General features: G+C 41.9%; 1 protein-coding gene across 1 annotated transcript in view; it reads left to right on the top strand.

Annotated features, from left to right (window-relative positions):
• Window positions 1-27,030, top strand: part of LOC131591564 (scm-like with four MBT domains protein 2) — an 85,928-nt gene that overhangs the window by 13,738 nt on the left and 45,160 nt on the right. The window contains exons 4-6 of the mRNA XM_058862378.1: window positions 18,201-18,289; window positions 21,466-21,712; window positions 26,516-26,613. Coding sequence (XP_058718361.1) covers window positions 18,201-18,289; window positions 21,466-21,712; window positions 26,516-26,613 — 434 coding nt within the window. The remainder of the gene's footprint in view (window positions 1-18,200; window positions 18,290-21,465; window positions 21,713-26,515; window positions 26,614-27,030) is intronic.

Genomic DNA, 27,030 nt, shown 5'->3' with positions numbered 1-27,030 from the left:
CTTTTAATATAATTTTTCAGGTCCAGAGGCATAACTGCAGAGAGCCTTGCAGGGATGAGATGCTGGCAGGTTTATTAGTTGGACTGGGGAGTAAATGATTTATCCTGATGTTTCAGTTGCGAAACTCAGACAAAAAACCACTTCCTGAGTGGGAAATGCGAGGTGTGCACTGCCGTGGCTCTGGCTGGGACCACTGTGAGTGATGGAGAAAATCGAGGGGAAAAAACAATGTTTGGTTAAAGACAGGTCTTTTTGTTTGAAGTTTTTTGGGAGTGCAGTAGAGGAGGTCTTTAGGAACGTACACATTTGGATCTGCAGGGGCCCTGTGGCTCAGGTACGTGGCCTGGGGGCACTCTCAGCTCTCTTGCAAGGGAGAAGTTTTCCCTGAGGCCAAGTCTCATCAGCTGGGGTCACTCTTTGTGCTTCTCTCGAGCACCTGGTGGAATTGGCTTAGAAAAGTTCCTTTTTCCCTCTCATGAAACCATAAATTGAAAGCCTCCGCTTTGTAGTCACTAGTATTTTCCTTTGGGGAAAAACAAGTAACATTTTTCCACTCAAAAACATCAGGATGGCTGTCTTTGGGTTTAAGCACCCTAAAAACTGCCTTGAGTTGCAGCAGACTCAGCAGCCCAGGAGTGGGTGCTGGTCCCTCCTTGCCCTTTTTCCTGGGCTAGACTTTGTCTCAGGAGGTTTTGGCTTCTCCTTGATGCCCTGTGAGATGCACTTGTGCCTGGGGAGCCCAGCCCTTGCTGAGGATCAGGAATCTGAAAAACTGAAACTGTGCAAGATTCAGTTTTCCAGTGGAAAAAAAGAAAGCCCAGAGCTTGCACATGAAATAGGCTCTGTTTATTAAAAGCAAGAAAAGAAACACACTTTTATCAAAACCTAATTTTCCAGTAAGAAGCCGTTTCAGCAGAAACATGCCCAGCAAGCCTAGTTTCCAGGGACAACGACATCTGCTTATACTGTATTTATATTTATTTATGCTCACAAACAAATGGAGGAAGGGAAAGAGGAGCAGGCCTGGCCAGACAGCCTGTGGTCCAGTAGAGCCAGGATGTTTGCAGTGGCTGGGGACACCAAAATTGCTCAGGACCCTGCAGTGCACCTCAAGTGCTTGTTCAGCATCTGTATTTGGGTGGTTTTTTTATCATAGAAACCAAGAAGGGTTTGGGTTGGAAATGATCTTATTGATCATCCCATTCTACCCCCTGCCAGAGTATTACTAATGATAATTTGGAAAAATCAGATTTGGCCTACACCTAGATTAGATATCAGTGCAAATCCTCAGAGGGGTGACAGTTTCACTGATGCAGTTGTTCCCTAATGCAAATCCTGTTTTTTTGCAGATTTCTGTGTGGAAAATGCTTTTCATCTATAACTATAGCCTGTCCTCGTTCCTGTACTGGACTGAGCCATGTAGTCAGCAAACCTTGTAAAAAAAATATTACTTAGTTTTACAGCTAACACCGAGGATAATGCAGCACTGTTTACTCTAGTGTGTTATTAACCCTGCTCGGAGCATGGGTTTAATCTGGAGGTTGGCTGGCAGCCAAGGAAGGGTTCAAGAAGTGGTTCTCCAGTGGGTGAGGTTTGAAAGCCAGGGACTCAGACATGGCCCTACTGAAATGAATCCACTCTCTGCCTACTTTTCCCTTGCCTGGGTGGACTCTCTGTTCTGACTTTCATGTCCAGATGCTGCTGCCTTCCTCCATGAAGGTTTGCAGCATCGTGAGGGTCCCTTCTGGGCGGTGCAGGGAAGGCTGAACGATGAATCCTGTTACGATTAAAGAAGCAGAACCTTGTGTACAAGCAACAGCGGAGCTGAGGATCAGGGATACTGCAATGAAAACTGAAAGCCTAATCCTTTTATAAACAGTCTGGAGGGGGGAGAAAGGAAAGCAGTGATTTTCGGGGACTTTGACAAGTTATAAATATATCCTGAGTGAAACCAATAGTGTGGAGCTTTATGAAAGATTTAATGAATGAATATTTCATGCCCACATGGTGCTTCTTCTGTAAAGTGTGCTGTTGGTAAAAAGCAATAAACAAAGAACCTCCTTCAGGGTTTGTTTGGGCTTTTAAATTAAACTAATTTAATCAACTTTTTCAGTCAAGCTTGATATTAGTTCATTTCTGTACACAGCACTGTACTCGGTTCTGTTTGTTTTCTCCTGATACCTGTTCCGCTGTTTGGAAGATGCTTGAATATCAGAGAATGATTCATTTCATCCTGCCCTTATGGTGCATTTGGGTTTTCAAGGCAGAGAGCACAGTCCTGACTTTTTTCTTTTCCTAAAACCTGAGGAGCCATCCATCCTCTACCATCACAGCTGGAGGTGTTACAGGACTCCAGCTGAGGTCATTATCCAGCAGGAAAATCACTTGAGCTTGTTGGTCATTTCTGATTGTAAGCAAGAAGATTTTTTTCTGGGTTTTGAAAGCCTTCAGCACCCAATTTGCTGCTGCTTGGAGGACTAGAACAAACCCAAAGTGCTTTGGAGTCTGGCCCCGTATGGCCAGCGAGGCTTGGACACTTTTGCACTGGATATCAGAGATTTATGCAGGGAGATGGAAATTCTTTTCAAGCTCAGGCTCTTAGCAAGGCTAAGGGGCCTGGGTGTGTTAGTGAAGTTTCTTTATGGTTGGCAATCATGACAAATGACCAGGAGGAAATCAGGGTATGTGTTAGCTCTGTGTTCCATGTCTTTTGCAATAATTTCTAAAAAATCCTCGGGGATGTGATTTCTCCTTGGGAGCTGCAGGACTGACTGAAGCCAGTTGATGTTTTCACAGCTGGACCAGCAAGTGAAAACCAAATGAGGCACAGTAGGGAGATAAAAGCAAGGGTGTTTGGAGGGGTAGAGTTAACTTTGGGAAGGCATCAGCATGAACTGGGGATCCTCTCAACCCCACACCTTGCATGGAGTGGTGTTTGGTATTGGATGGAATGAGGCATTTCTTAGCTGCTTTTGCCATGAGAAGGAGCAAAAGTGCTTTCTTCTTTTTTTCTTCCTTTTTTTTTTTTTCGTGTGGAACCAGTTGATTTTGTAGTGGGCAACTTTGAGAACTGAAATTTATCCCTCCTGGCTAGATGATGACCCCATGAGGTTTCTGCTACATATGATCAGGGCTTTGTATTAGAAGAGAGGTTGTATTAGAAACTGAGGAAGTTTTGCTTGTCCAAACCCACACAGATTGGAGTTTCATTTTTTTGGTAGTGTTATTAGTCAATTCTGTCTTTATAGATCAAGGCTCAAACCCATAGCACAGGAAAACCATTAAACTTCAGCAAATGTGCAGCAAAAATCCTTGCAAGTGATGCTGAGCTGCAGCAGCTGATTTATCCAGCCCAAAATGTTGGCAGAACCAATTTCTGCAGCAGCTCCTGACCTCCTGCAAGGAGAACTCATTTCAGTGGGACTCAGGCTCTGTTCAGGATGCTTGGAGCACTTGAGGTGAGCAGCTGAGACCCCATGGCTTTGCCTTCTGTTGCTCATGATTCTGATCACAGTCTGCAGCTTCACTGTGACCAAACCATTGGTTTTGGGCCTGATGTTTAGTGCAGGTTGTTTTGGAGGAACAGAGATAGGGCAGGAGAGGAGTAAATCGCAGTGTGAGGCAGAGGCTTTGAATGAGAAGCTGCATTTCTGAGGAAATACTGCAGGAAAAGGCTGTGAGCAGACACCAGACTTTTCTCTGAGTAGAGATTTCCTGAGATTTCCTCCTTCTTGAGCAGAAAGTGGAACAGAGTGGATTTTTGGATGGTACCTTTGACACTATTTCAGAAAAAAATCTCTCTTCGACAATTCTTGGAAAAAACTTCTTCCATCCACTGGATAAAACAGTAAAATCCTCCTCCCAATACATTTAAGTGCCAAGATGGAAATTATTTCATAATCAGTCTCTGTGAGGCTCTTTAAAAAAAACCACAAAACTAAGAACTATTGGCCCTGTTGCTCTTAGTTTAGCCAGTGTTTGATGTCATCCAGCTCCTTGTTTTTCAGACCATGTGAATATGAAACAAGATGCAGAAAAGTTGAGAATCTGTTCAGTGTCGAACAGAATTACCATAGCCCCATTTGTAGGCTTGGTGTGTTGTCACTGAGGAGACTACAGTGTCATTATTCAAGCAAACACCACTGACATGTGCACCTTGCTCATGACTCTGGAGATCTGCACACCTTGAATCCAGCAGTGAATATCCACAGTTGTTCTTCCACACTCTCACTGTGTCCTGTGACATCTGCTCTGAAGCTGTGGAGCTAAAAAGCCCAGAAACCACAGAAAAATGGGAGGATTGACCCTGAAAGCATAACAGTGGGTGCAGACCACTCATTTTTCTAATTGTCAATTTAATTAATGTCTGGCTGAATGCATTTTTAATAAAATACTCTTTAAAAATTATTAGTTTGAGAGATTTTTAAATAGTAATTCTTGATAATTGCCTTTAATTTCCCTTCCCCAGTCTCCTGTAATTTTCCCCAGAGGAGTTCTGGAATGGAAATACCACCTCAAATGTAAGACTAGACTTAGGTAGTTAATGATATAATAGGTAAAGGATGGTCAGACTTAATTAATCTGTATTGGAGACATCTGTGGAGACTTAAAAAAGCCCTCTGTCTTTGATATTCTAAGTTACAGTTTTGGATGTTTATATCAGAGAAGGAGGTGATTTTTTTTTTTGTGCATTGGATGAGTAGCAGGGTGAGTAGCACAAGGGATTTGATGCAGAGCGTGCCAAAGCTGAAGTACACTTTTCTGCAGTGGACCTTTTTTTAATCAGTTTGAAGATTAAATTATATCTTTTAGTCCTGAGCTGAGGGAGGATTTTCTGAGCTCTTTTAGGCCAAGGACAAACAAACATGTCCAGTGCCATGTCTTCAGCAGAGCTTTCCTTCAGGTGCACCTCGGATTTGTGAGGAACAGGTACAGAGTGAATTTGGGAAGCTGCTAGTGGCAGATGCAAGCACCAGCATGATTCCAAACCAGCTGTGACTTGCACTTGATTTTTCCTTCATTATGCATGAAATGTGGGCTCCCAGTCACCGTGGAAGGGGCTGGATTCCTGAAGCAGACCATATGCTCCTGGAGCCCATGGAGGTGGCTGATAACGCAGTGTGGAGGTTTAAGGGATGCTCCTATAAAGCATTTCCCTGCTGACAACTAAAAATCAATTCTTCTAACCCAGATACCAAATTTTGGGTCACTTCTGGCCCTTTTCCCTGACACTGGAAAACTTTTGCTCCAAATTCCCAAATAATCTGTTTCTGTGTCTCTTTGTGCATGGTGTCACTTCCATTTGATTTTGGTCACAGAAGGAATGAAACCCAGACCCACAAATGAGCTTAGGGACATGCTGGAACCCATCCTGATGGATGGTTTGTTTTGTGTTATGAGGCAGAGCGTCCACCTCCTGTGTTTGTAGCTAAAAAAAGTTTTCTTGCCCACGCTGTCACTTGGGAATGAAGAAACGAGGGGAAAGTCAGCGTTTTTAGGTGTAAAAATGTAGCTACTTCCTAAAGTGCTGGAGTTGATGTAGCAGATTAATTATATCCAGGGAAAACCTTTCCAGATTCAGGAAATCATCCTGCTATGTGTGATACCAGTTTTACTGAAGAGGCTCTGCCATGATGAGTACAGAACCTAGAGGGGGGAAATCCTACAATTCTCCTGTGCCAAATAACTCTGGGAAGGTCAATGAGGAGTCCCTGCCCATTTGAAGCATCTACACCCTGAATGTTTTTATTGCTGAAATTACCTCTTAGATAGATTCCTGCTTTGCTTTGAGCAATTCTGCTGTTGCCCTTGACCTTTTCAGCCTGGTTATCAGCAGGTGGATCTGTTGGGAAAGCCTCTTCATGTGGAACATCTAAGTTTATTTAGAAAGAAGTCAAAAAACTTAAGAGGAAGTATTGCATGATGAAGATGAGATTAAGGGCTCACAAACCAGTTGAATGAACCATGGCTCTGCACTAATATTTGATTTAGCAGTGAAGGCATTTGGGTTCACTGGGGAGCATCATCATCACCAATCAGAATATCCTAGGTTGATGGAGAAGCTAAAGTTTTATAATTCAAAGGAAAGTTAGAGCACTGTAGAAAAGCTGCTCCCATTTCAGGTCCTGTAGCACATTGTTATTCTCATTTCAGATGTTGCCTTGCATAATGTTCCACGTTGATCTCCAATTCAGATTTAAACTCTTCAAAGTTTCGGGGGATCCTGGGATTTTGATCCTGGGATTTATAGTTCAAGCCCCTTTTCTGTTTCCAAGTGAAGAGAACACATGTTTAGCAAGCTCAAAATGAGTCTTGATGGAGTTATTTCTTTGATGGTGTTGTGATGATGGTTATGAATTTATATTTTGTGCATAGGATGTTGAGCACCTCATGGGGCCTGGCTGTGCTTCGACTGTACCATTAATTTCGGGAAGGATGCATGATGAATGCTCATCAGGCCCTCCAGGTTCTGATTTGTGGTGCTCACATCACACAGCCGAGAGGCTTCGGAGTGATTAAACGGGATTCAGTCATTAGGAGCTGGCAATACAAATGTGATTAATTACAGAATGCACTGTAAATTGTGAAATGAGTTTGATGGGTTTTTTTTTTTTGAAAACATATGTTTCTGCTTCATGGGGTGTCAGAAGTTTGAGTCGTGGTGAATGAGGCTTGTTTGCTATTTCCATGATAATTTGGGAGTGTGCTGGGTCATGGGAATGGTTCCACTGTTGTCCCAAGCTTTGGGTGTGAGCAGTGAGATTTGGGGAGAGTTGAAGGCAAATCCTTAAATTAGGCCATACAAGTCCAGCTTTGCTGTTTGTACCTCACTAACTCAAGCATAGGGGCACCAAGCTCCCCCTGAGTCCTGACAGAGTTTTCCAACAAAGAATCCCTTTGCCTCTTGCCTCTGGGATGCATCTTTGTGTTGGGGGTGTCAGGCTGAAACTAGTAATCGCTTGCTTTTTACTTTGAAATTGCTGCTGGTGAAAAGAAAAAAAAAAATTGGAAAAAATTTGGAACACACTGCCAAGAGAAGTTGTGGCCACCCCATCCCTGGAAGTGTTCAGGACCAGGCTGGATGGGACTTTGAGACACCTTGTCTAGTGGACGATGTCCCTGCCCATGGTAGAGGGTTGGAACAAGAGAATCTCTAAGGTCCCTTCCAATCCAAACCCTTCTATGATTCTGAAGAAACTCGCCTAATTTTAAGCATTAACCAAAAGTTCAGTCCTTTTGAACTGAACTTAAACTGCAAGCATCTTCCCCACTCATTCTCCTTTTTCTGTAGAATACAGAAAATAAAAAAAAGAAAAACCCAAAATCCCAACCCCAAATCAGAGTGGATTTCTTGGACATCACATCCCTCTATTTGTCTTCTATTATTTTGATGCTTTTATTTGTAGTGGATATTTGCTGTAGACTGTTTGCACTACCAGGGACAAAAAACATAATTGTGCAGTGAACTGGCTTATGCTTTATGTAAGAACATTGTGCTGCTGTAAATTTGTTGGGTTTTACAGAGCAGTCTCCAAAGAATATCCTTCAGAAAGAGACCACGGGGTTTGGGAGTGAGAAAAAGCACTTAGTATGGGGGATAATTGGATGGAGTTCGGAGGTGTAAGGTCAGAGCCCTGGGCAGGATATTTATACTGCAGTGATATCCCTGGATGGAATGGCCCATAAATTTTAGGTGTTTTTATGCCACAAAATCTGTCTGGGGCTGGTCTGTGAGATCTCAAAGACACAGGGCATGGGGCTGCCTCTTGTGTCCATTGCCAAGGCAAGCCAAGGGGAGGCTGCTTGGTGTTCAGGAAGCCTCCAGGGTTTTTTTTCTTCTACTGTGTGGCATCAGTGACACCTGGGGCAATACAATTTTATGTGAAAGACCCCAATTCATACCTGCTCTTGGCATGGGCCAGTGTGTGTCCAGTGCTGCCCAGAAATACTGATTCAGGTCTGAACCAAGCTGATGGCTGGCTGGCAATTGTTCTGCCTGTGGTTAGGAATTATGACTTGGATGGGATTTATCTAGGAATTTAGCATTTTGCTTTGTGGACATATTTTTTTCCTCTGTCTATGTTGGTGGTGTGGAACTAGTACACAAGGAGCTGTGGAATGCTACAGGAAGACTTTACCAGGGTTGATGGCTGGGCAAGCAGCACAAAGCTCCCCCATGACTTTCAAAACGTCTAAATTGGGATTTTACAATTTTTTTTTACATTTGTCAGTGCATTTCTGTCTACCTGCAGCAGAAAATTTCTTTTCCTGCAAAGATGGCTAAATACTTTTTTCGTTTTCACCAAGAGGGGCTACAATTTGGAAGGAAATGACTGTGCTAATGCCTTCTAAGTGCATTTACTTCTTTACTACTTTACTTCTGTCTCATACAGGTGAATTCATAACTTCTCATGCAGTCACACTCTGAGCTCTGTGATCTGGTTTTGCTTCTGAGCACTTCGGTTAAAATGCTGATTTTCCCTGGATAACAGCGCTCCACAATTTTATTGTTACTATTTTTTTATCTCTATGGGATAAAAACTGACATTGGAATTACAATCACAATACCAGGTCCTCCTTCTTTTTCCCTGAAAGCTCCCAAACTGCTGATTTGACAAGGCCTTCATTAAGACTCCTGAGTCTGAAAATTGGGAGCTGGAGCTCTCAGTGCTCATGATCCATCTCTTCTGAGCCCTGGGCATGGTGCTTAATGCACACGGAAGGAAAAAATAATCAGGGAATGTGCGTGGAGGCTTGGGGTTAAGTGCCAGGAGCTGCAGAGTTTGGATGCTCATTTTCACAGTGAGCCATCACCCTAATGGACATTGATACTAATGATGGGAGAACCCCTATGGTTATGTGGTGTGTGCAGAGCTTTCAAAATCCATGCATTGCCTGGCTCTCAGAAATGCCTTTCAGGAACGCTGTGTACACATCCAAGATCATTTAAGTCAGCCAGACCTGATTTGTTTCTCAGACTGTTGTTGACAACAATGAAATTTAGTTACCTTGTACCTAGAATTGAATGGGGCAGAGAGCAGTGTTATTGCTGTGTTTAAAGAGTGTGCAGTTTCTGTTCAGGTGAGAAATTTTGGAGGAGCACAAACCACTCTGTAACACTGAGTTTAATTTATATATAATATATATATGACTTTAATTTATATATAATACTCAGAGGTAACTGAGACTAAAATCGGCCCATTTTTGCCACGTTGGATTCTGTAACAAAATCAGAATAATCAGCCTTCATTTATACCTGCTGATACAAGAGATCAGATAACTGACCCGCTGTCCTAGGGTGACTTGATGCTGCTTGTATCCTCAGTCATCTGTTCTGCTTATGCTGGATATTGAGTTCTGTGCTTTTCAAACTCAATCTGGGAGTGAAGGGTGGGAGAAGGAGAAGTGGTGGAAAGTTTGAGGTGGCTGTATTCAAAGACATAGAGATAAGAGCTTCAGTTTTCCTTCTCACAGATGTGTCTGCAGCTCAGACAGCAGGAGGGAGCTCTCCTTTGCTTTTAGTTCATTTTTAGCTAGCTGAGGCAGAGAAGTTCCCCACACTGTGGCTTTTCTTTTTCTTGGAGCTGATCATCCTGCTCTGGACTGAAACCCAAACACGGGGAGCTCACACCTGTGGCCCACCAGGGCCCAGGACTTGGCATTTTCCAGCACCAGAGGGACTGGTAAGAGACTGAGTGAGCTGAGCTACAACCCATGACAAGGACTTTCTGAATTTGTCATCTCTTCAGAACAGAAGGAGGTTCCATTGTTCAATATTATTTATATTTTGTGCTTGTGAATGCGTTGCTTGTTAAACAAACAGTGTTTTCTCCACTTTTCTCAAAGGAGGTTTACCTCCCGAACTGGTTTTTGGAGGGGCTGCTTGAATTTGCTTTCTAGAAAAGACCACTTCAGAAGTTTTCTCCCAAAATTTGCCCTCAACCAGGACACCCACTTAAAAATGGTCGTGTCCAGAAGATATTTCTGCATTCCCTTCCCAGTTTTGGTGGTGGTGGTGTTAATGAGGTTGGGTTTTGGTACTTAGTCTAGGTGACAATGTTGCAGAATTCTGTTCCAGGTGAAACCAGTGTAAAAACACCTTAAAAATAAACAGTCCTAGAATCGTTTGAGTTGGAAAAGACATCTAAGATCATTGAGCTCAACCATTAACCTAGGCTATAAATACATGGTAAATGCTCTAAACAGTTGAATGCTTCATCCTTAAATTCCAACCTTGTTGAGGTTGGATGGTGGCTTTTTGTTATTCTGAAGGACCAGGTGAATTAATTGGTTGCATCCCTGCAAGGTGAAGCATGGGAAGAGATTAATTCCCCTCTCCTCTTGCCATGGCCCACCTGTATCTGTCTCTCCTCTTCCCCCATTCCCAGATCCCAAGGGAGAGCAGGGGAACTGTGTCTGGGTGATTCCAGGCTGGGTGGTGCTGATCACACTCAGGTGAAGCCTTTGAAACAAGGGGATGTGACAAGTGCAGGCAGAGCTGGTGGATTTGCTGCTTTTCCTTACTTACATAATCTGATGGCAGTTGATAAGTAACACCACCAAGATAGAGCAGAGCTACTTCCCATTTTCAGCACCCCTCACTTTCTTATCCCTTTTTTAAAAACTTTAGATACTTCAGTGCAAGCCAAGTATTGACTTTGACTGAAGGAAGGCAATTAATCACAGTACTTATGAATAGATCATTTACTGCTGGGTGGGTGCATGAGGCTGTTGTGCTCAGGGAGTCAGAGCAGGCTGATCTGGGTTTGTGGCACTCTGTGCTGTTGGGATCTGTGAGGCAAGTTTCTCTTCTGGTCTTGGGCAGTTTGACTTGGAAGCAGAAAACCACAGCAGTGGGATGTCAGAAGAGTGTGTTTGTATCCATAACGTTGTGTTTGGGGTGAGGACAGGTGATCCTACTGCATGGGAGTGCCTCAGTAGTTGGTGGTGACCCTTCTGCCAGGACAAAGTGTCTTGGTCAGCTTCCTGAGCTGCACTGAGTTAATGGAGGCTACTTTCACAAGATTTTGAATCATCAAAAAAATCTTTAAAATCAGTATAATAACATCCATTCACCCTGTCTGCACACACTGGTGGTTTTCTCCCACAGCATCCCACATCCACCTCTTCCACCCATAGTTCCTGCAGCTGGGAGTTCATAGCCCATGCAAGCTTTAATAAATGAAAAAGAAACTCCCAAACCCCCGTTTCCTTTTTATTGTTAAAAAGATAGCAGTTAATTAAGGACTAGAGAAACCCGAGGGAATGGTGTGAGCGTCTGTGAAGGGCTTAAAGGATGTTGGAAGCAAAGTGTCCTGTGGACAGTGAGGCAGCTTTTTGCTCATCAACTTGCTTGTTTTGACCCAGATAATTTCTGGAAACCCTGCAGGAAGGATAAAAGTCGTGTTGTACTGAAATTCAGTGTAGTTGAATAGAAAAAACTGCCAGGGAGCTGTTCAGATGAGAACCTAAAGCATGTGTTCATGCCTTTGTCTGTTTTTTATTTCCTCTCTACTTTTTCTAATGAAGGAGTTCTTTTTCATGCGGAGTTGGGTGTGCAAGGGTTGAAGTCTGTCTTGGCCCTTTCTTGGGTCAAGACCATAGAAACTGCAGCATAATCTTCTCTTGGAAGTGAGATCAGGGTGGTTTGGATAGCCTGAAAAAACAGAGGGCAGGTATCTTAAGGAACATTAAAAAGACATGCAGAATATTGTTACTAAATTAAGTAGCTCACATGGGCTACACATTAATTGGAAATTTGCACTTATTCTGTTTTTTGGTTTTTTTTAAAGTGAGATAATTAAGAGCAGTCAGATCAATCAACAGCTTAAAGGATCATCTACTCAGAGAATACAAGAGCTACACATACTCCTACAGACATCACACTTCCTTCCAGCATCTGTTCATTAGCCTGTTGTAAATTCACATGAATGGGACCACAGAATACTGCTGCTCCAGAAGTGTCTTTTGAGCACCTGTATTCTTTCATGGACAGTTGCTTATGACTTCTGGTTTCCATAAAAATCCTCTCTATGTATTTTCCTTAAACACTTTATTTAAGGCAGGTGTATAGAAGGCAATGCTTGAGCTCTGAAGTTGGGGTCTCATGGTATTTATGGCTGCACCACAAGGAAATCAGATCAACAGCTTTTGATGCACTTTCTTTTCTTTTCTGGATTGAATTTGCGTTATTTTGTGATCCAGTTCAAACCACAGAACTCTGCTGCTGTGAGAACAGAAGACTGTTTGAAGTTTTAAGTAAGAAATTTCTTTGAAGATGTCTTTAGCCCCATTTATCTTTTTTTTTCAGGGAACCCACAAAAGAATTCAAAGCAAACAGTCATTTTTATAAGAAAGTGCCATTAAAGCACTAAGTAAATTTTTTTTTTTAAATGTTGGTTTTACTTAATTTATTTTGGAAATTCTTAATAGAGGATCTGGATTTGTAGGGTATGCAGTGGAGTGTGTTCCCAGCCCTGAAGGTCTTGGGGAGGGTTCAGAAACAGCCTGAGCCTTTTGCTTAGGGACAGCACAACCCCCATCCTGTTTTCACATCCAGTCTGGTTCACAAGGATGTAAATAGTTCAGCAAGACGAATGAAAATGTGGGGATTCAACCGTTTCCTGTCAAAATGCTGTTTTATCAAAATGGAAATATTTTGCGAGAACATGTCAGTTTTGACAAATTGTTTTGATGGGTGAAGTCTAAACAAATTGTTTTAGCATTCTATGTTATTTTGATATAAAGACATCTCATTTCGACTCCATCATTTAGACCTTTATAACATAGTTACAACATTTATATGTTAATATTTTCGTAACTTATAAATATTGCATCGAATGTGTGACAACTTTAAAATTAAAAGAAAATGTCAATATTGTAAGATTTCTATATTTTTGCAATATGCTGTTTAGCTTTTAAAAGACTGCGTATCTTGTCACAGAATGGTTTGTGTTGGAAGGGACCTTAAAGATCATACTTTTCCATTTCCCTGCTGTGGAAAGGGACACTTTCCACTAGACCTTGGATGCTCCAAGCCCTGTCCAGCCTTAGTTTTCCTGGCTGGGTGACTTGTAGCAGATCTCCACTGTAATGTCACCCATCCCTGCTGGATGGAGTGGCTGCAATTCCCTTGTGTTGTCCTTCAGGAGCATTCCTGCTGATCTGTGATCCTTCTCTCCAGGCTCTGGGCATTTCTTTCTGGCACCAGCAGCTTTACTTTAATGTATCTTAAATATATATATGATTTTTGTATCTAATATATATATATATACACATATATACACACACATATATATATATGTATATTTATATATCTATATTAAATTTTGAACATCCTGAATGGTTTAGAAAATTTATCTTCTAATGAGATCCTGGTGTTTTAGTTTATTTTACAGTGGATGGAGAATTGCCTGGGTCCTGCCCAGCTATAAATTCCCCTTGTTAACTATTTTTGTTCATTCCAGTCCTAGGAAAGTGTTAAATTTTTAATGATAAAAATAGTTTCCACACTGAGAGTGTTGTCACTTAGCAGATTAATCTGAAAGATCTTAAACCATTTTATAAAGCTGTTTAAGATGCTGTTCTTAGCATATGAGAAAATTAAAACTCTGCTGTTTAGAGGTTGATGGGTTCCAATGGGGATTCTCCAGTAGAGGTGTTGACAGGTTGCTGGTGATCCTGGGTTATTAAAAAAAAGTGACCCAACATGAAGCATGTTTTGTTGTTTTTTGGTCAATTTTTTTTCTAGGTATGGACAAAAATTAGCATAATTGGATATTATTGCTTGTTGGGCACATATATCCATGGGGCATGCTGAGGTGTTTCCAAGGAGTAGCTTATTTTCAGGTGCTATATGCCTGTAAGTTATTTATGCTACCATTCCTTTATTTTACCAGTTCAGATCTCTGAGTCTTGTTCTTGCCAATCAAGTGGGTGCCTTGGGGGAAAAACAGTCATGAAAAGTAAAAAAACAACCGCGTTCTTTCCGTTGTCTTGTCGGTCTTTCAGATTTGAAGGTTTCTCCTGCACTTTGCAGTGTCCTGTTCTTGGAAAAAAAATAAAAATATATATATTAAAAAATTAAAAAAGAAGAAAAGACAAAAAAAAAAAAAAAGAGAATTTCCATGTAAACTCATGACCTGAGAGGAGTGGCTCTCAGCAAAACAGCTACTAGAAAACTAGATAAAATCCCAAGAGTTGCTAATGTGATAATAGTATCTCATATTCATTGAATGGAGTGCCTGTGTGCTGTCATGGGACTGCGAATGTGCTTTTAATCTCTTATTTCTCTAGAGAGGCAGATAAATCTGAACCCATTATGTGCTGAGGCTGAGGCAGGGCACAGAGATGTACAGGGTTTCAGGGAATGAAGCTGCTGTCCTGGCTCTCAGGCACATGTTCGGGGGATTGGAGGGGACGGGGTGTGCATTGCTCCAGCATTTCCAGCTGCTCTTGGAATGGTTTTCATGGTCAGCACGCACAGAGCAAGGGGAAAGGGCTGGGTTTGAGCTGCTGATAGGGAAAACCTGATGATAAATACTAATGGTGCCTTGGCCAGGCTGGCAGCAGCCCCTGCTCCTCAGGTGGTGCCAGGTCCAACTGCAGCCTGGAGTCTCAAGACACAGCTTAGGAAAATGAGACCAAGGAATAAAAGTGAGGAAATGGCATTGGATCAGAAGGGGAGGGAGGAATGGGAGTCAGAGACATTGTAGGCAAGGTGAATCAAGTAGAGAAAAGTGGGAAGAATTTGGGGGATATTGGATATGATCCATTTTTGGGTGGAGTTCAGCTCTCTGGAAGGGGCACTCAATTTTCTAACCTGAGTTTTAATGTTAGAAAAGTCCTTTTTCTTTCTCATGTAAGAATTTGCTGTAATATTTGCCAACTAGAAGGGGATCTCTGAAATAACTATTTTTTTCACAGAAGGAGGCAGTGAGCTGCAGGGACCTGGTTTTTACTTTGTGTGGGTAATTTCACTGAGGTCTGTTGGGAGAGGCTCAGCCTTCCCCAGCCCATTGCTGGGAGCTGGTGCATCACTAGAGCTGCTCCTCAGGAATGGGGGAGGGAAATGTGGAATCTTTCTCAGGTGTTTCTGTGGTGGTCTGGATTCAGGTGGATTTTCCTCTGTGTGCTGTTAGTCCTGAATGAACTCGGTCTGCAGCAGAAATACACAGGGGTTTTCTGAGAAAATGGATCTCTTGAAAGGTAAAGAAAGCATGGCTGTCTGAAACCCATGGACCACTCCTGACTCACTGCATTTATTTAAGGCAGGGAAAAATGTTTTGAAAACAGGAATCCTGATGGAGTTTAGGTCCCCATGGAGCAGGAGTCTTTATCCTGGCCACCTTCCCTTCCCACCAGCTGGCCAGCCAGCTGCAAAAAAATTCCAGAGTTCTCCCAGCTTAGTTCTCTCCAGCAGTAGGAGAGGTTCAGTAGAGCCTTTTCCTGTAGCTAACGAGGGAAAATGGGAAAAAGTGATTGAAAGTTCACTGCTTCAGTCCCCAGGTGCCGAGTCCGATATGCCAGAGGAGCACCAGCATTTCTGGAGGGGGATGCACAGGTTGGGCACCCATGCATTGCACTGACAGCTACTCTCATTTACCCAGCAGATTTTCCTTAGTTTGAATATATTTGTTTAACATTTTGCTTGGTCCTCAAAGGCTTTTGCAGATACCATGATCATTCAGATTCACTTCATTACTACTAAAAATTAATATTTGCATTGTGGTGACTTGAACTGTAAAACTGAGAAGGCTGATTGTGCTCTATAAGCACAGAGGAAGGTACAAATCCCTGTTCCTACATCTTCCAGTGCAATTTATTATCTCTCAGAGGTTTTCAGAGTTGTTTTATCTATGCCACAAAAGCAGAATAAAATAAAGGAAAACCCTAGAAATTAGATTTGTATGGGAAGGATGGTTCTGAAACCACCTAGAAAGTGAAAATAGCTCAGGCTTTCTTTCAGCTGAGCCTGTTTAGTCTGAAAACAGAGGTCACCTTGGTACTTTCAGACTTTGGAAGCCTCTAATCCAGATATGAATGTGGAGAGGAGCTTATTTAGATGTCAAACTGTGAGGTGCAAGTCTTTTAAAAAGGACAGGGGATTTTTTTTTTTTTTTTTTACTCTCTGAAAGGCAGTGGAAGGGAGACTGACTGACAGACAGCCAGATCTGTGAATCAGGCACCGTTATGACATCTCCAGTTGGGCATCTGGAAGTGGAAGCCCCTGAAATCTGTTAATCTGTTGTCAACTTTGAAAATCCTATTCTCCCCCCTGTCTCCCCCCGCCCCACTCCTGCCAGCTTTGAAAGTTCAAACTGTGTGCTTTTTATCACATTTGTCATTCCTTGGTAGTGAAGCTCTGGCATTCAGAAATTTGGCTGACAACTTTGTGGGAATGAGCCAAAATCGAGTTCAACTTGCACCTTTCTGTGCTGCACCCAGTGCTGTTCACGGGGAGAGGCAGAAGGCTAAGCTAGAGGGACTCTAGCCTCTTTCATTACCACAATTACTGTCCTCTCCCTGATGCCAAAAATTCAGCTTGTTTCCTTTATCCTGAGGTAGGTGGACAGAAACTGATGAGGTGTACACAGCAGGAGTGTTGAGACAGAAAGTATTGTATCTAAACCATTTCTTCCCAGGCTGTTCTTTTATCTTAAATGATGCAAAGGTTATAAATCTTCTGGAAATCATGCAAAATCAGGGCTGCAAAAGACTTAGAGTGGTTCCAGGCAAGTTCAAACACTATTTTGTGGAGGCTCAAGTCCAGAAGTGCAAGGTTTGATAATTTTAAATAAATTTAAATGCACATTTAAAGTAATTTAGATACCTAAACTGGTTGTATAGCTCAATCTTGGAGAACTGGGTTTTGGGGAAGGAGAACAGCTCAGAAATGAGGTTGAGGTAAGGTGTACTGGGCATGACTTGTATCTTTATCCATGCCCAATCCTATGTATTACTGTGGGGTAATGGTCTTTAAACAACATATTTAGCTGTTTATTTGGAGGAAATGTTTAAATTTTCAAATGCTTGTGATTTCTTCCCTTCTCTAGGTGTTTCTAAGTTAGCGACATAACTGCATTCCTGATGATTCTCTCTCATATAAGTAAGATTATTTCGGGGAGAAAACAAAGTTTCAGATGTGTTTTAATTCTCATTTACAGGCAGGTAGAATTAATGTCTAATTTCTGGATTTCTGATTGAACTGCACAGTGCATTTGAAGAGGCATCTCTTTCTCTGAAGCTGAGATTTGCTGAATTATTGCCTTTATGTGTCCACTGATTTTAACTAGAGCTGACCTGGAATGTGAATCCTAGAGGCAAAATTTATATATTTCAGTTCAAATCTTATAAAGCTGCATACATGTCCTAAAGTAACACTGGTTCAAAGTGTTTACCTCAGAAATTACTAATTTTTTTTCTAGATGCAAGAGAAGTTCTTCATAAAGGAAAGATTTTATGTCTTTCTTCTTGCTGGTCTATTGACTCAGCAGCTGATATATGATGTTCTCAGGGTTGATTTTTCTACTTTGTTGGAAAAGCACCTGGAGTTTCTGGTCTGCTGTCAAGGAATTGAAAGTTTGCGCAGCTTATTTTTTTCCCAGAGGTCATTAGTGAACATACAAAGAGACTTTATAAATCACATCTGAGCCCAGGTGATAAGCAGGAAACGAGTGGTTGCACAAGCAGTGGCCAATTCTGAATGGGAGAGATGGGGATGATAAGCCACGATGTTGTAAATCACTGTCGGTGGCTACAGGGGAACAGCACCTTCCCATTTTTTGGGATTTAACTGTGTGCACAGGTTGCCCAAAGAACTGGACAACAAACCAGCTTTTTTCCTCATCTGAGTTGCACTTGCATCCAAAACTTTTGAGCTGGTAAATCCCAAGGAGGAGAAGTTTCTAGAATGATTGAATCACAGGATGGTTAAGGATCATCCCATTCCACCCCCTGCCATGGGCAGGGACACCTTCCACTATCCCAGGTTGCTCCAAGCCCTGTCCAACCTGGCCTTGGACACTTCCAGGGATGGTGCAGCCACAGCTCCTCTGGGCAACCTGTGCCAGTGCCTCATCCCTCTAATAATGAAGAATTTCTTTGTAATAAATACACCAGGTCCACTGTGTGACACACACGTGGCAAGTCGCTGCAGTCTGCTGTGCTAAGCAATTCTTTTCTTCCCTCCCCTTCCCCAGCAATCAAGGAGAAATACATGGACTGGACAGAGTTTCTCATCCAGGATCTGACCGGAGCCAGGACGGCCCCTGCGAATTTGCTGGAAGGTGTATGTATTAGATTGCAGTTCCTCCTCCTCGGTGTGTGTGCTCCTGGCCCGCAGGGCTGTGTGCTTGCAGTGTCTGTGTGCCAGCCCTGAGACCTGACCCAGCCCTGCCCCAAAATCTGTGGCAGCAGTGCCTGGACTCTGCTGGCTCTGCTTCTGACCCAGTCACAGGGTGTTTGTTTTGCCTTTTAGTTTTTTAGATAAAAATGGGTGCTCAGAAGAGGCCTGGTGGGGGAAGGAGGGCATGGAGGGGATCCACAGAAGGGAGAACTCAGCCCTTCAGTGCCCCATTAGATCCATCAAACCGGTGACCTGAGCTGCCAATCCATCTCTGCCCCATCCCTGGAAGTGTTCAAAGGCAGGCTGGATGAGGCTTGGAGAAAACTGGTCTAGTGGAAGATGTCCCTGCCCATGGCAGGGGGTTGGAACCCCCTGATCTTTAAGGTCAGGGTGATCTTTAAGGTCCCTTCCAGCCCAAACCATTCTGTAGTTCTGTGGCACAGGTTGGAGAGGGGGTTTAGTAGGTTGATGGGAAGCTCTGTCAGGTTTATCTTTATATGTATATGGGAAGTGCTCCCTCAAGGACATTCCCTCCACCTAAATCCAGCAGTCTCATTTAGTGGGGAAGTTGTTGGGTGAGCTGGCCTCAGAAGAGCAGAAGGGTTTATTTTTCAGATGCAGCCATTCAGCCGAGATCCATAGGGTAACTTGCACCTGGGACAGCCTCAGGGTGCTTTCACACCTGGATAAAATCCCACAGGTTCACCTTGAAATAATGGGCAGCTTTTGCTGCAGGGCCTGCTCTGCTCTCATGTGGATGCTGTTGGGGGCATTTGGACAGGAGACAGATGGTCCTGCAGGAGCCCCTCATTCTTTGTCCCTCTGTATTTAGCCTGAAAGTGAGGGCATACAGGAATTTACTTCCATGAAAGTGCTCACATTGGCTTGTGGGAAGCCAGTGTGCATCCAGGCACCGTTTTTGATCATTTTGTCCCTGGTCACTTCCACCATCCACAGCTACATCCTTTTTCCACATGCCCAAGCACTATGAATATACCTGGCAGGGAGAACTAATATTGAACCGTTAGGGATTTCCCCCTCCCCAGGTCTGAGGGATGAACATCCTTTTCAGACCCCAAATAATCCATTCCTGGACTACTCCCAGGTGGCATATGCAGAAATCTGATGGTGTCCAACCTCCATCTCTGGTGTGTGCCAGACCTCCCTTTTCTGCAGGCAGGAAGAGAGGCAGCCCCAGGCAGAAAAGCAGAGAGAGAAAACATTGTGTTGGCTTGAAACAGTTTCTGACCCTTCTCTGGTGTTTTATGTGCTCAGTGCTGTCTGTGTCGTGCAATGTATGTTGGCCCCTGTTGGCAGATTTGCTGTTCGTGAGTGCTGCAGATTGTTGTTAGACTGTTAAATCAATATGTAGTGCTACTTTTTAAATCTTTTTTTTACATGCCAGCTACGCATGTGAAGGGTTCTTGCATTATGGTAAATGTTAATATTTCATGCAAGCCGATTATTAATCCTAGCCATTCAGTTCTCATGGGGTAAGTGACAACCCATTGGCTTAAAATTTAGCACACAAATCAGGGAAGCAATATTCACTTTGATACAGCCAGGGATTTATTATAATAAGTTAAATCATTACACCATCGTTTCTTATTAAAGAATATTTTGTTGCAATGAAGCAGTTGTATGAGAGGGGGAAAAAAATCCACATTTAAGTGGATTTCTGTTGTATTATTAAATTCTGACACTGCATTTTGCCATGACATAATATTTGAAGAGATTATACAGATGCTTGGAGCTTGCACTCTAGAAAAGTATCTTATTATGGCAAATATATTGTTCTGAGAAATATCTGTTAATCATAAAGGTGTTAAAATTGTACATGTGATAAGCTTTTAGTTAATTTTAATTGCATTTTTTGTACCATATTCTCATTCTCTTGCCTGCTTTTTTAAATTAAGAGGATGTATGAAAATCAGTTGCATCTCAAAATTTGAATATTTTCAATGTTCAGTAGGAAAAATAGCTTTTTGAAAAATAAGGCTTTCTCCTTATTTTGTTTTGTAGCCACTGTTAGAAAGAACCATCCTGGACTGACTCTTAATTTGCAGAATTAATATTTTAAAATGTAATGTGAGATACTTACATGGTTTAATTAAGTAAAAGTGGGACAAACACACAGGAAAAAAATGGTCTTTGTTTTTAATGGATTTTGCCTTTGCTTAGCATCTCCTTTGGGGACCAATGCTTCCAAGTCCTGGGGTCATTTTAATGCTGCTCTTAAAACCCCGGAACTGAGACATTGCATAAGAATTTAAACTTGTATTTAATAAAAAATAAGAAATCTAACCATTATGTTAAAGCTTGAGAACACAGAGAATGCTCACAGCCACAAAACAAAAACACTGAGCCCCAAAGGGGTTGTTCTGCAGAGCATCTCATGGTTTTTTAATGCCTGTGCTTGCAGGTGGAAAGTTACACACATGTGTAAATGGCTGCAGAACTGGGATCCCAGAAAATAACTGTGTGGAATCAAATAACCTCAGTCACTGGGATTTCTTGGGCATGGTGGCTTGACCCAACAAATCCTGTGTGCCTTGGGCTTGGATCCAAACTTCCTGTGGGCTTTGAGATAACCCCCACAGACTCATACATCCATGGCTGGGGGCGATAATTTGCTCTCCATGCCAGTAGGAATAAGATAAAGCTGATCTTGGGGAAAGAGATGAGTACACAGAGGGAAATTTCTGGGTCATGCACAAAGTAGTCACCTTTTAGGTAAATATTAGGGTCCAGTCCTGTGGTCGGTTCTTATCAGCTGCAATCAATGAGAATTTGTTTGAAATCCTCCAATACAACTGGGCTTTGAGTAGTTCAGGAGCGTCCTAAATGGATGTGCCTTACAAGCTGTTCCACCTTTTATTATTCTTTTTTTGTTGTTGTTGTTGATGATGTCAGTTGAGAAATTAGCACAACTGTTGTTTTCTGTTTTACTTCTGAATTTGCACTTGGAAGACATTGGGTAAAATAGAAGAAGAACAGACTGTTTGCTGATCGCTTGGATGATGGTGTGAAAAACAAAAATAATCTTCTGCTGTCATCTGTTTCCTTGAGAAGTCTTCAAATAAAGTTTAAAATAAGGAGTTTTGCTTCTATTCAAACAGCCTCTGCGAGGAAAAAACCCTGTAGACCTCATTACAGTTGATTCCTTAATAGAGCTGCAGGATTCCCAGAATCCCTTTCAGTACTGGATAGTTAGTGTGGTTGAAAATGTTGGAGGAAGATTACGCCTTCGCTATGTGGGATTGGAGGAGACTGAATCCTATGACCAGTGGTTGTTTTACTTGGATTGCAGACTTCGACCAGTCGGTTGGTGTCAAGAGAATAAATACAGAATGGACCCACCTGCAGGTAAAGAGCCTCCTTAAAATATTGTCTCCCTTTGTGGCTTTCACTGATGTTTTGAGATACTTGTGCAGCACATTTGTCCTTTTCCAGCATTCACATTGCTTTGCCAATAGTTTCTGGTTGTGGCACAAACGGGAGGTGAGATCCATCTAATTTGGGTTCAAAGGGGGTCAGGTGAACTGTATTGTTTAATAAATAAATTCAGTTGAAGTCTTTGCAAGTCTGTCAGACCATATGAAACACCAGATGACGACAATGTGGAGAAGAAGCTTTTTAGGGTTGAGTTTAATGTTCAAACCAGTTTGAATGGAAAGGGATTGGGACTGCAGTTAAGCCAGTCTGGGATCACAGATCAATCCACCTTCTCCTGTGTAGGTTAACAATCTGTCCAGGTCTGTGCCTCATTTTCTTTGTGCTGTAGCTGAAGTTTTTCCATGAATATTAAATTCCTCACCCCTGGGAAGGTGTTCCTGATGTGGCTTCTGTGGCTCACACCTAATGAGGAAAGTTGACCTCGATATGTTCAATTCTTGTGTTCACAAGTTTGTGTGGGACTTAGGTCTTGAGTGTTTTTTGGAAGTTTGTGTTTTTCTTCACTGGTAGGTAGGAATCAATGTTCCCCATCACTTCTAATTTAGATGTGAATGCTGGAGAGCATGAATATCACCCACTCTGTTATTTTACAGAGTCTTTGTGTTTCAGAGAAACAGCTTTTTCATTGACCATCTCTGAACCCTCTTGGCCTATATGGGTTTAGTGAATATGGAAATGGCCCAGAGGAGATTTGTTCTTTCTCTTTGTTCATTCCATTTGCTTTCTACTCTTTCCTCCTGTTATCCAGTTGTACATCTTCTCTGTGGATTCCCTACCCCTCATGCCTTTCTTTTCATTTTTTTTCAGCTTTCTAAATTTGTTACTGGACTCTTTATTTGCTGGAGTTTTTTACTTTTTTTCTCCCCTCTCCTTCATTTAACTTTTAAATTTCTGTCTCTCTTTCTTACCTGTTTCCATCTCATAACTGTTTCCTCTCTGTACATTTCTCTGGTCATTCAGTTTTTAGTCAACATTGTTATGAATGGATTCAATGCCCGGATCTTCTTCCTGATTTGTATTGACTTAAATAGGTCTTCATTACTTTACATCTCCTGAAGTTGAACCTTGTAGGAATTCTCTGAGAAAAGAGCCTTCAGGTCTGACCTCTGCTGGTTTTTGCCCAAATTTTCTCCTGATCACTGCTTCTGGGGTCTTTCATTGATCCCCCTTCTGACCCCAGCTGTCAGGCTCTGCACTGCAGGGAATGCCAGTCAGGAGTGGAAATCTGAGGAGTTTCTGGAGGCAGGAATGCTGGTTGTTCCACTCTTGATCATTTGGTGTCCACCTTACATGGAGTCACAGAATAGTCAAGATTGGAAAAAAACCTTTATGATCTTCTTGTCCAACCACCCAACATGTCCATGAGGCACAATGAATTAATAAAGTATATGATACATTAATTGAGAGGAAGAAGACAGAAAAAAACCCCAAGTGGCTGGTCTTAGGGGATCTGCTTCAAATTGAAATCTCTTCAAAAGGAATCTTGGAGCAGTCAGGGAAGCAGTAGTGAGTTGTGAGGACAAGATGCTGGCAGCAGAGAGCTCTAAAGAAGCTCAGAGGTGAGGCTGTTTAACCACAAATTCAAAAAATGAAGTCTCCTAAGGACCTGAGGCCTGGAGACTGTGTCGGGGATACATCCCCGGTATCATCTTCTTTAGGGAAGGGTATTTGGACTAGGAAGACGTCTGTTGTGTGAAAAACCGAGTGTGGACTTTCTTAGGAAGGAGAGATTCTGTGGGCAGTACCTTGTTTTTCACACATCAGGGATTAGATTGACCTGCCACGGTGCAGACATCGAAAGACAGTTCTGCATGAGAAACTGCTTTCTCTTTGTAATGAGTAGGGAGAAGAGGGTGCCAAGACAAAACTAACATAGGTAAGATGAAATGACATCTTTTAAAGCCTATTTTTCTCACTCACAGGGGTTGAAACCGATGAACACACATCTGGTTTCCTAAATTCTGAACATCTGAAGGCAGTTTAGGCGACTCCTGCATTGACAAAGGGAGCAGATGAGCAAAGAGATGCTGAGGACATGTAGCTGCTCCCAGATCAGGCTGTGCGTCCCCTTGCTATCACACTAGGGTGTTGTTATACATCACTTCTGCAGCTTGAGACAGTGCTTTGCCTACCCTCGACTTGGATGCTACGTACCCACCCTGAGTTTTATTTCCCTCTGTGTCTGGGGTGTGGCTTTCCTTTGTTGATCCACCTCTGGCACCTGCCAGGTTTCACTTCCAGCTCAGTCTTTCAAGATGCAGAGCATCTCAGATAAAGGAGGTCCCATGGACCCAACAATATTTTGGATGGAGGAATCTCTTTTCTGAAGCCACCCACATCCTAACACCCACTTAATGTGAAAGAGGGTCCTCTGATGTGTAAGGTCCCTTCCAACCCAAACCATTCAGTGATTCTATGAAACAGCATCCCAACTGTTCCATCCCATCTTCTCCAAATGGACTCTGTATATTTCATAAGCCCATTTAACTGAAGCAAAGTGGTTATAGCTTATTTTTCCCTTCAGATGTATATCTGAGTCTGGAATAAGCCTTCTTGCTAGTGCAAATTGGCACAGGCTGCTTGACACAGAGCCACTGATGGCCTGAACTCAGCTGTTTATGCAGGAGAAGATCATCCCATTTTATGCTACTTTTTATTTAAAGACAAATTGCCAGTCATTTTAATTGCTCACTACTTGTGAACCCTAATACAGATTGACACAGTACACTTTGTTCAATTACCTGCAGCCCTGGCACTTAAATAAAATGCTTTATGCTCTTTTAACCATGCAATTTAGTGTCCATACACTTGCCAGCGTAAGCAAGATGCCACTAATTGAATGTGTACATGATATTCCTTGCTGGACCTTGAAACCACTGGAGTTGCCTCTGTGTCTTGTATTTTGTTGACACTGCCCATAGAAGTTACTGCTTGTTTTCGCTGATTTCGGCCAAAATTGCCCAAAACTTGGCCAGAGTTGCCCAAAATACCAATTTCATCTTTCTTGTGCTTCACTGGCATCACAATAGAAAGTGAGGGTCTGTTTCCAGAAGGGAAGTATCAGTTCTGAACTCAGACTTGAAACAACAGGCTGGCTGCAGTGTGGGGTAAAATCTTATTGTGTTAAGTATTCCCCTGTAAATGAAACAAAAAAAGAAATAAACAAAGTGAGTTGTGCGTCTCCCTGCCTTTCATGCTGATCAGAATTCCTGCAAGCAAAGGAGCAAAACTATAAAATAATGAACAATTAGATAAAGAGTGCACTTCTTAACACTTGTGCCTGCTGCACACGCTGTAAACGAAGACTTGAAATCTGTATTCCCGTTAATAACCAGACAGCTGAGGAATTAAAAATACTGCCCTGAAAGGTTAACATTCCCCTTTGAGTGTGTTTAAATTCATATGCATATCCTTGATGTCTGTTCTGAAGTAGTGAGATTTGATATAGTGGAAGTATAAATACATCCACTTCAGTGAGTGATTCTGCAAATCCTGTTTTGATAAGGTCTTAAATCTGTTGAGTTCAGAGCATAAAATTCTCTTGTACCATCACTGCTAGGTGGAAACAGTGCTTGCCAATTCCTTTTTTTTTTTTTACGCATATTTTTTATTCTCTCCTTCAGAATTGTAAGATACAGCAGTAAATCTTCTGCTAGCTAGTAAATATATATGGTTATTAGATGTACAGGATTTAAATGCAAATTGGGCCAAATTGAACTTTGATGTGAATGTGGGAAGCCAGACTGGCCAAAGAAAAGCTTCATACTCTTCACTCTGTACCAAGGTTCAAGTTTATTATTGAGCAAATGTTCATTTCCATTTTAATAATTGTTGCAATCTATCTACCTATCTTCTCTCTTTGAGGCGTTGATATGAATGTTCTGCAGTAACTTGTTACGTGCAAGATAACAATGTGTTTTCTAGGGCAGGAGTAAATCCAATATAATGTTCCTCATCACAGTATTGTTTCCTACATTGTTCCCTTTGATGATTCATAGGCATTTCACTGCACTGAACCATAAAGGGCTTGTTAATATCATGATTTAATAATATTAAACCTGTGTAAAGAACTCACTGGAAGCAATGTGAAGCTGCACAAAGATGTTGCCTAAAAGTGTAATGATGAAAATTCATAAGTGTAAGTCCTTGCTCTGGTGTGATGCTCTGGTTTGAGTGTGATACCAGAAAATGTGTCTGGGTACAGATTTAGCTGAAATGTTTCTTCCCACACCCACCCCAGCTCTGCAATTAAAAAAAAAAAAAACCCAAACCTAAACACTTTCTGATGAATGGGTGCCTTAATAATGACAATTTTTGTTTTGTTCAAATATGACTAATTGGCTAAAGACCTGAGGCTCCTCAAACTAGAAAACATCAGGTATTTTGAGAAATGAAAAATCAAAGGAGAGTTTTTTTCACTGTTTTCAAGTAATGAGTTAATATGATTCTCATTCCTTTGGCAATATTTGAAGGATGTGAATTTTTCTGGGTTTTACTCCAAGATATAAAACACAATTTTTCTCCAGTGTGCCCCTGCTAGTTGCTTTGTGTTGAATTTATCCAAGCTGCACAGCTTGGAATATAGACACTGTTCATTTCACTTGCTCTGTCCATTCATGACTTAAGAACTTTAGCCTTCCAAAAATGTTTGATCTCCAGTCACCTCTTGGTTTTGTTGTTCTTCTTTCCTTTTTGTTACTGTCGTCTGTTTAGATATCTATTCTCTGAAGACTATAACTGAGTGGAAATGCGCTCTGGAAAAATCCCTTAATGATGCAGCAAATTTTCCTCTTCCAATGGAAGTATTCAAGGTAAAAGATACTTTTCCTTTGCTTGTGGAACCTGTGTTGAATAAATATCATGCCATGTTTAGCAGCTTATGTTAAACTTTTTCCAGAAGGTCCTTAGCTATAATTCATAACCATGGAAGGTCATAAGTTGGATGTTTGTATAAAACACTTTTTACATGTGGACTTATTTCTTGGTTGGTGTTTTCTAGAGGCTGGGGGTGACCAGCAGGGATTTCTCCAGTTATTTTTCCTGTGTCTTCCTCTGTTAGACCTGTGCAAAGACATCATACACAGCTGTGAAATAGTAAGGCTGTGAATATAAAAGTTGACAGAAACTGGACAGATTTCTGTGAGCCTTGCACTAAAGTTTTCACCTGATCACAAGCCTCAGAGACCTGTACTGGAAGTGAGAGATAATTTTGTTCCTACATCTTTTTT

This window comes from Poecile atricapillus, chromosome W, assembly GCF_030490865.1.
Source record: "Poecile atricapillus isolate bPoeAtr1 chromosome W, bPoeAtr1.hap1, whole genome shotgun sequence".
Classification (NCBI taxonomy): Eukaryota; Metazoa; Chordata; class Aves; order Passeriformes; family Paridae; genus Poecile; species Poecile atricapillus.
This window is presented reverse-complemented; position numbering and strand designations above follow the sequence as displayed.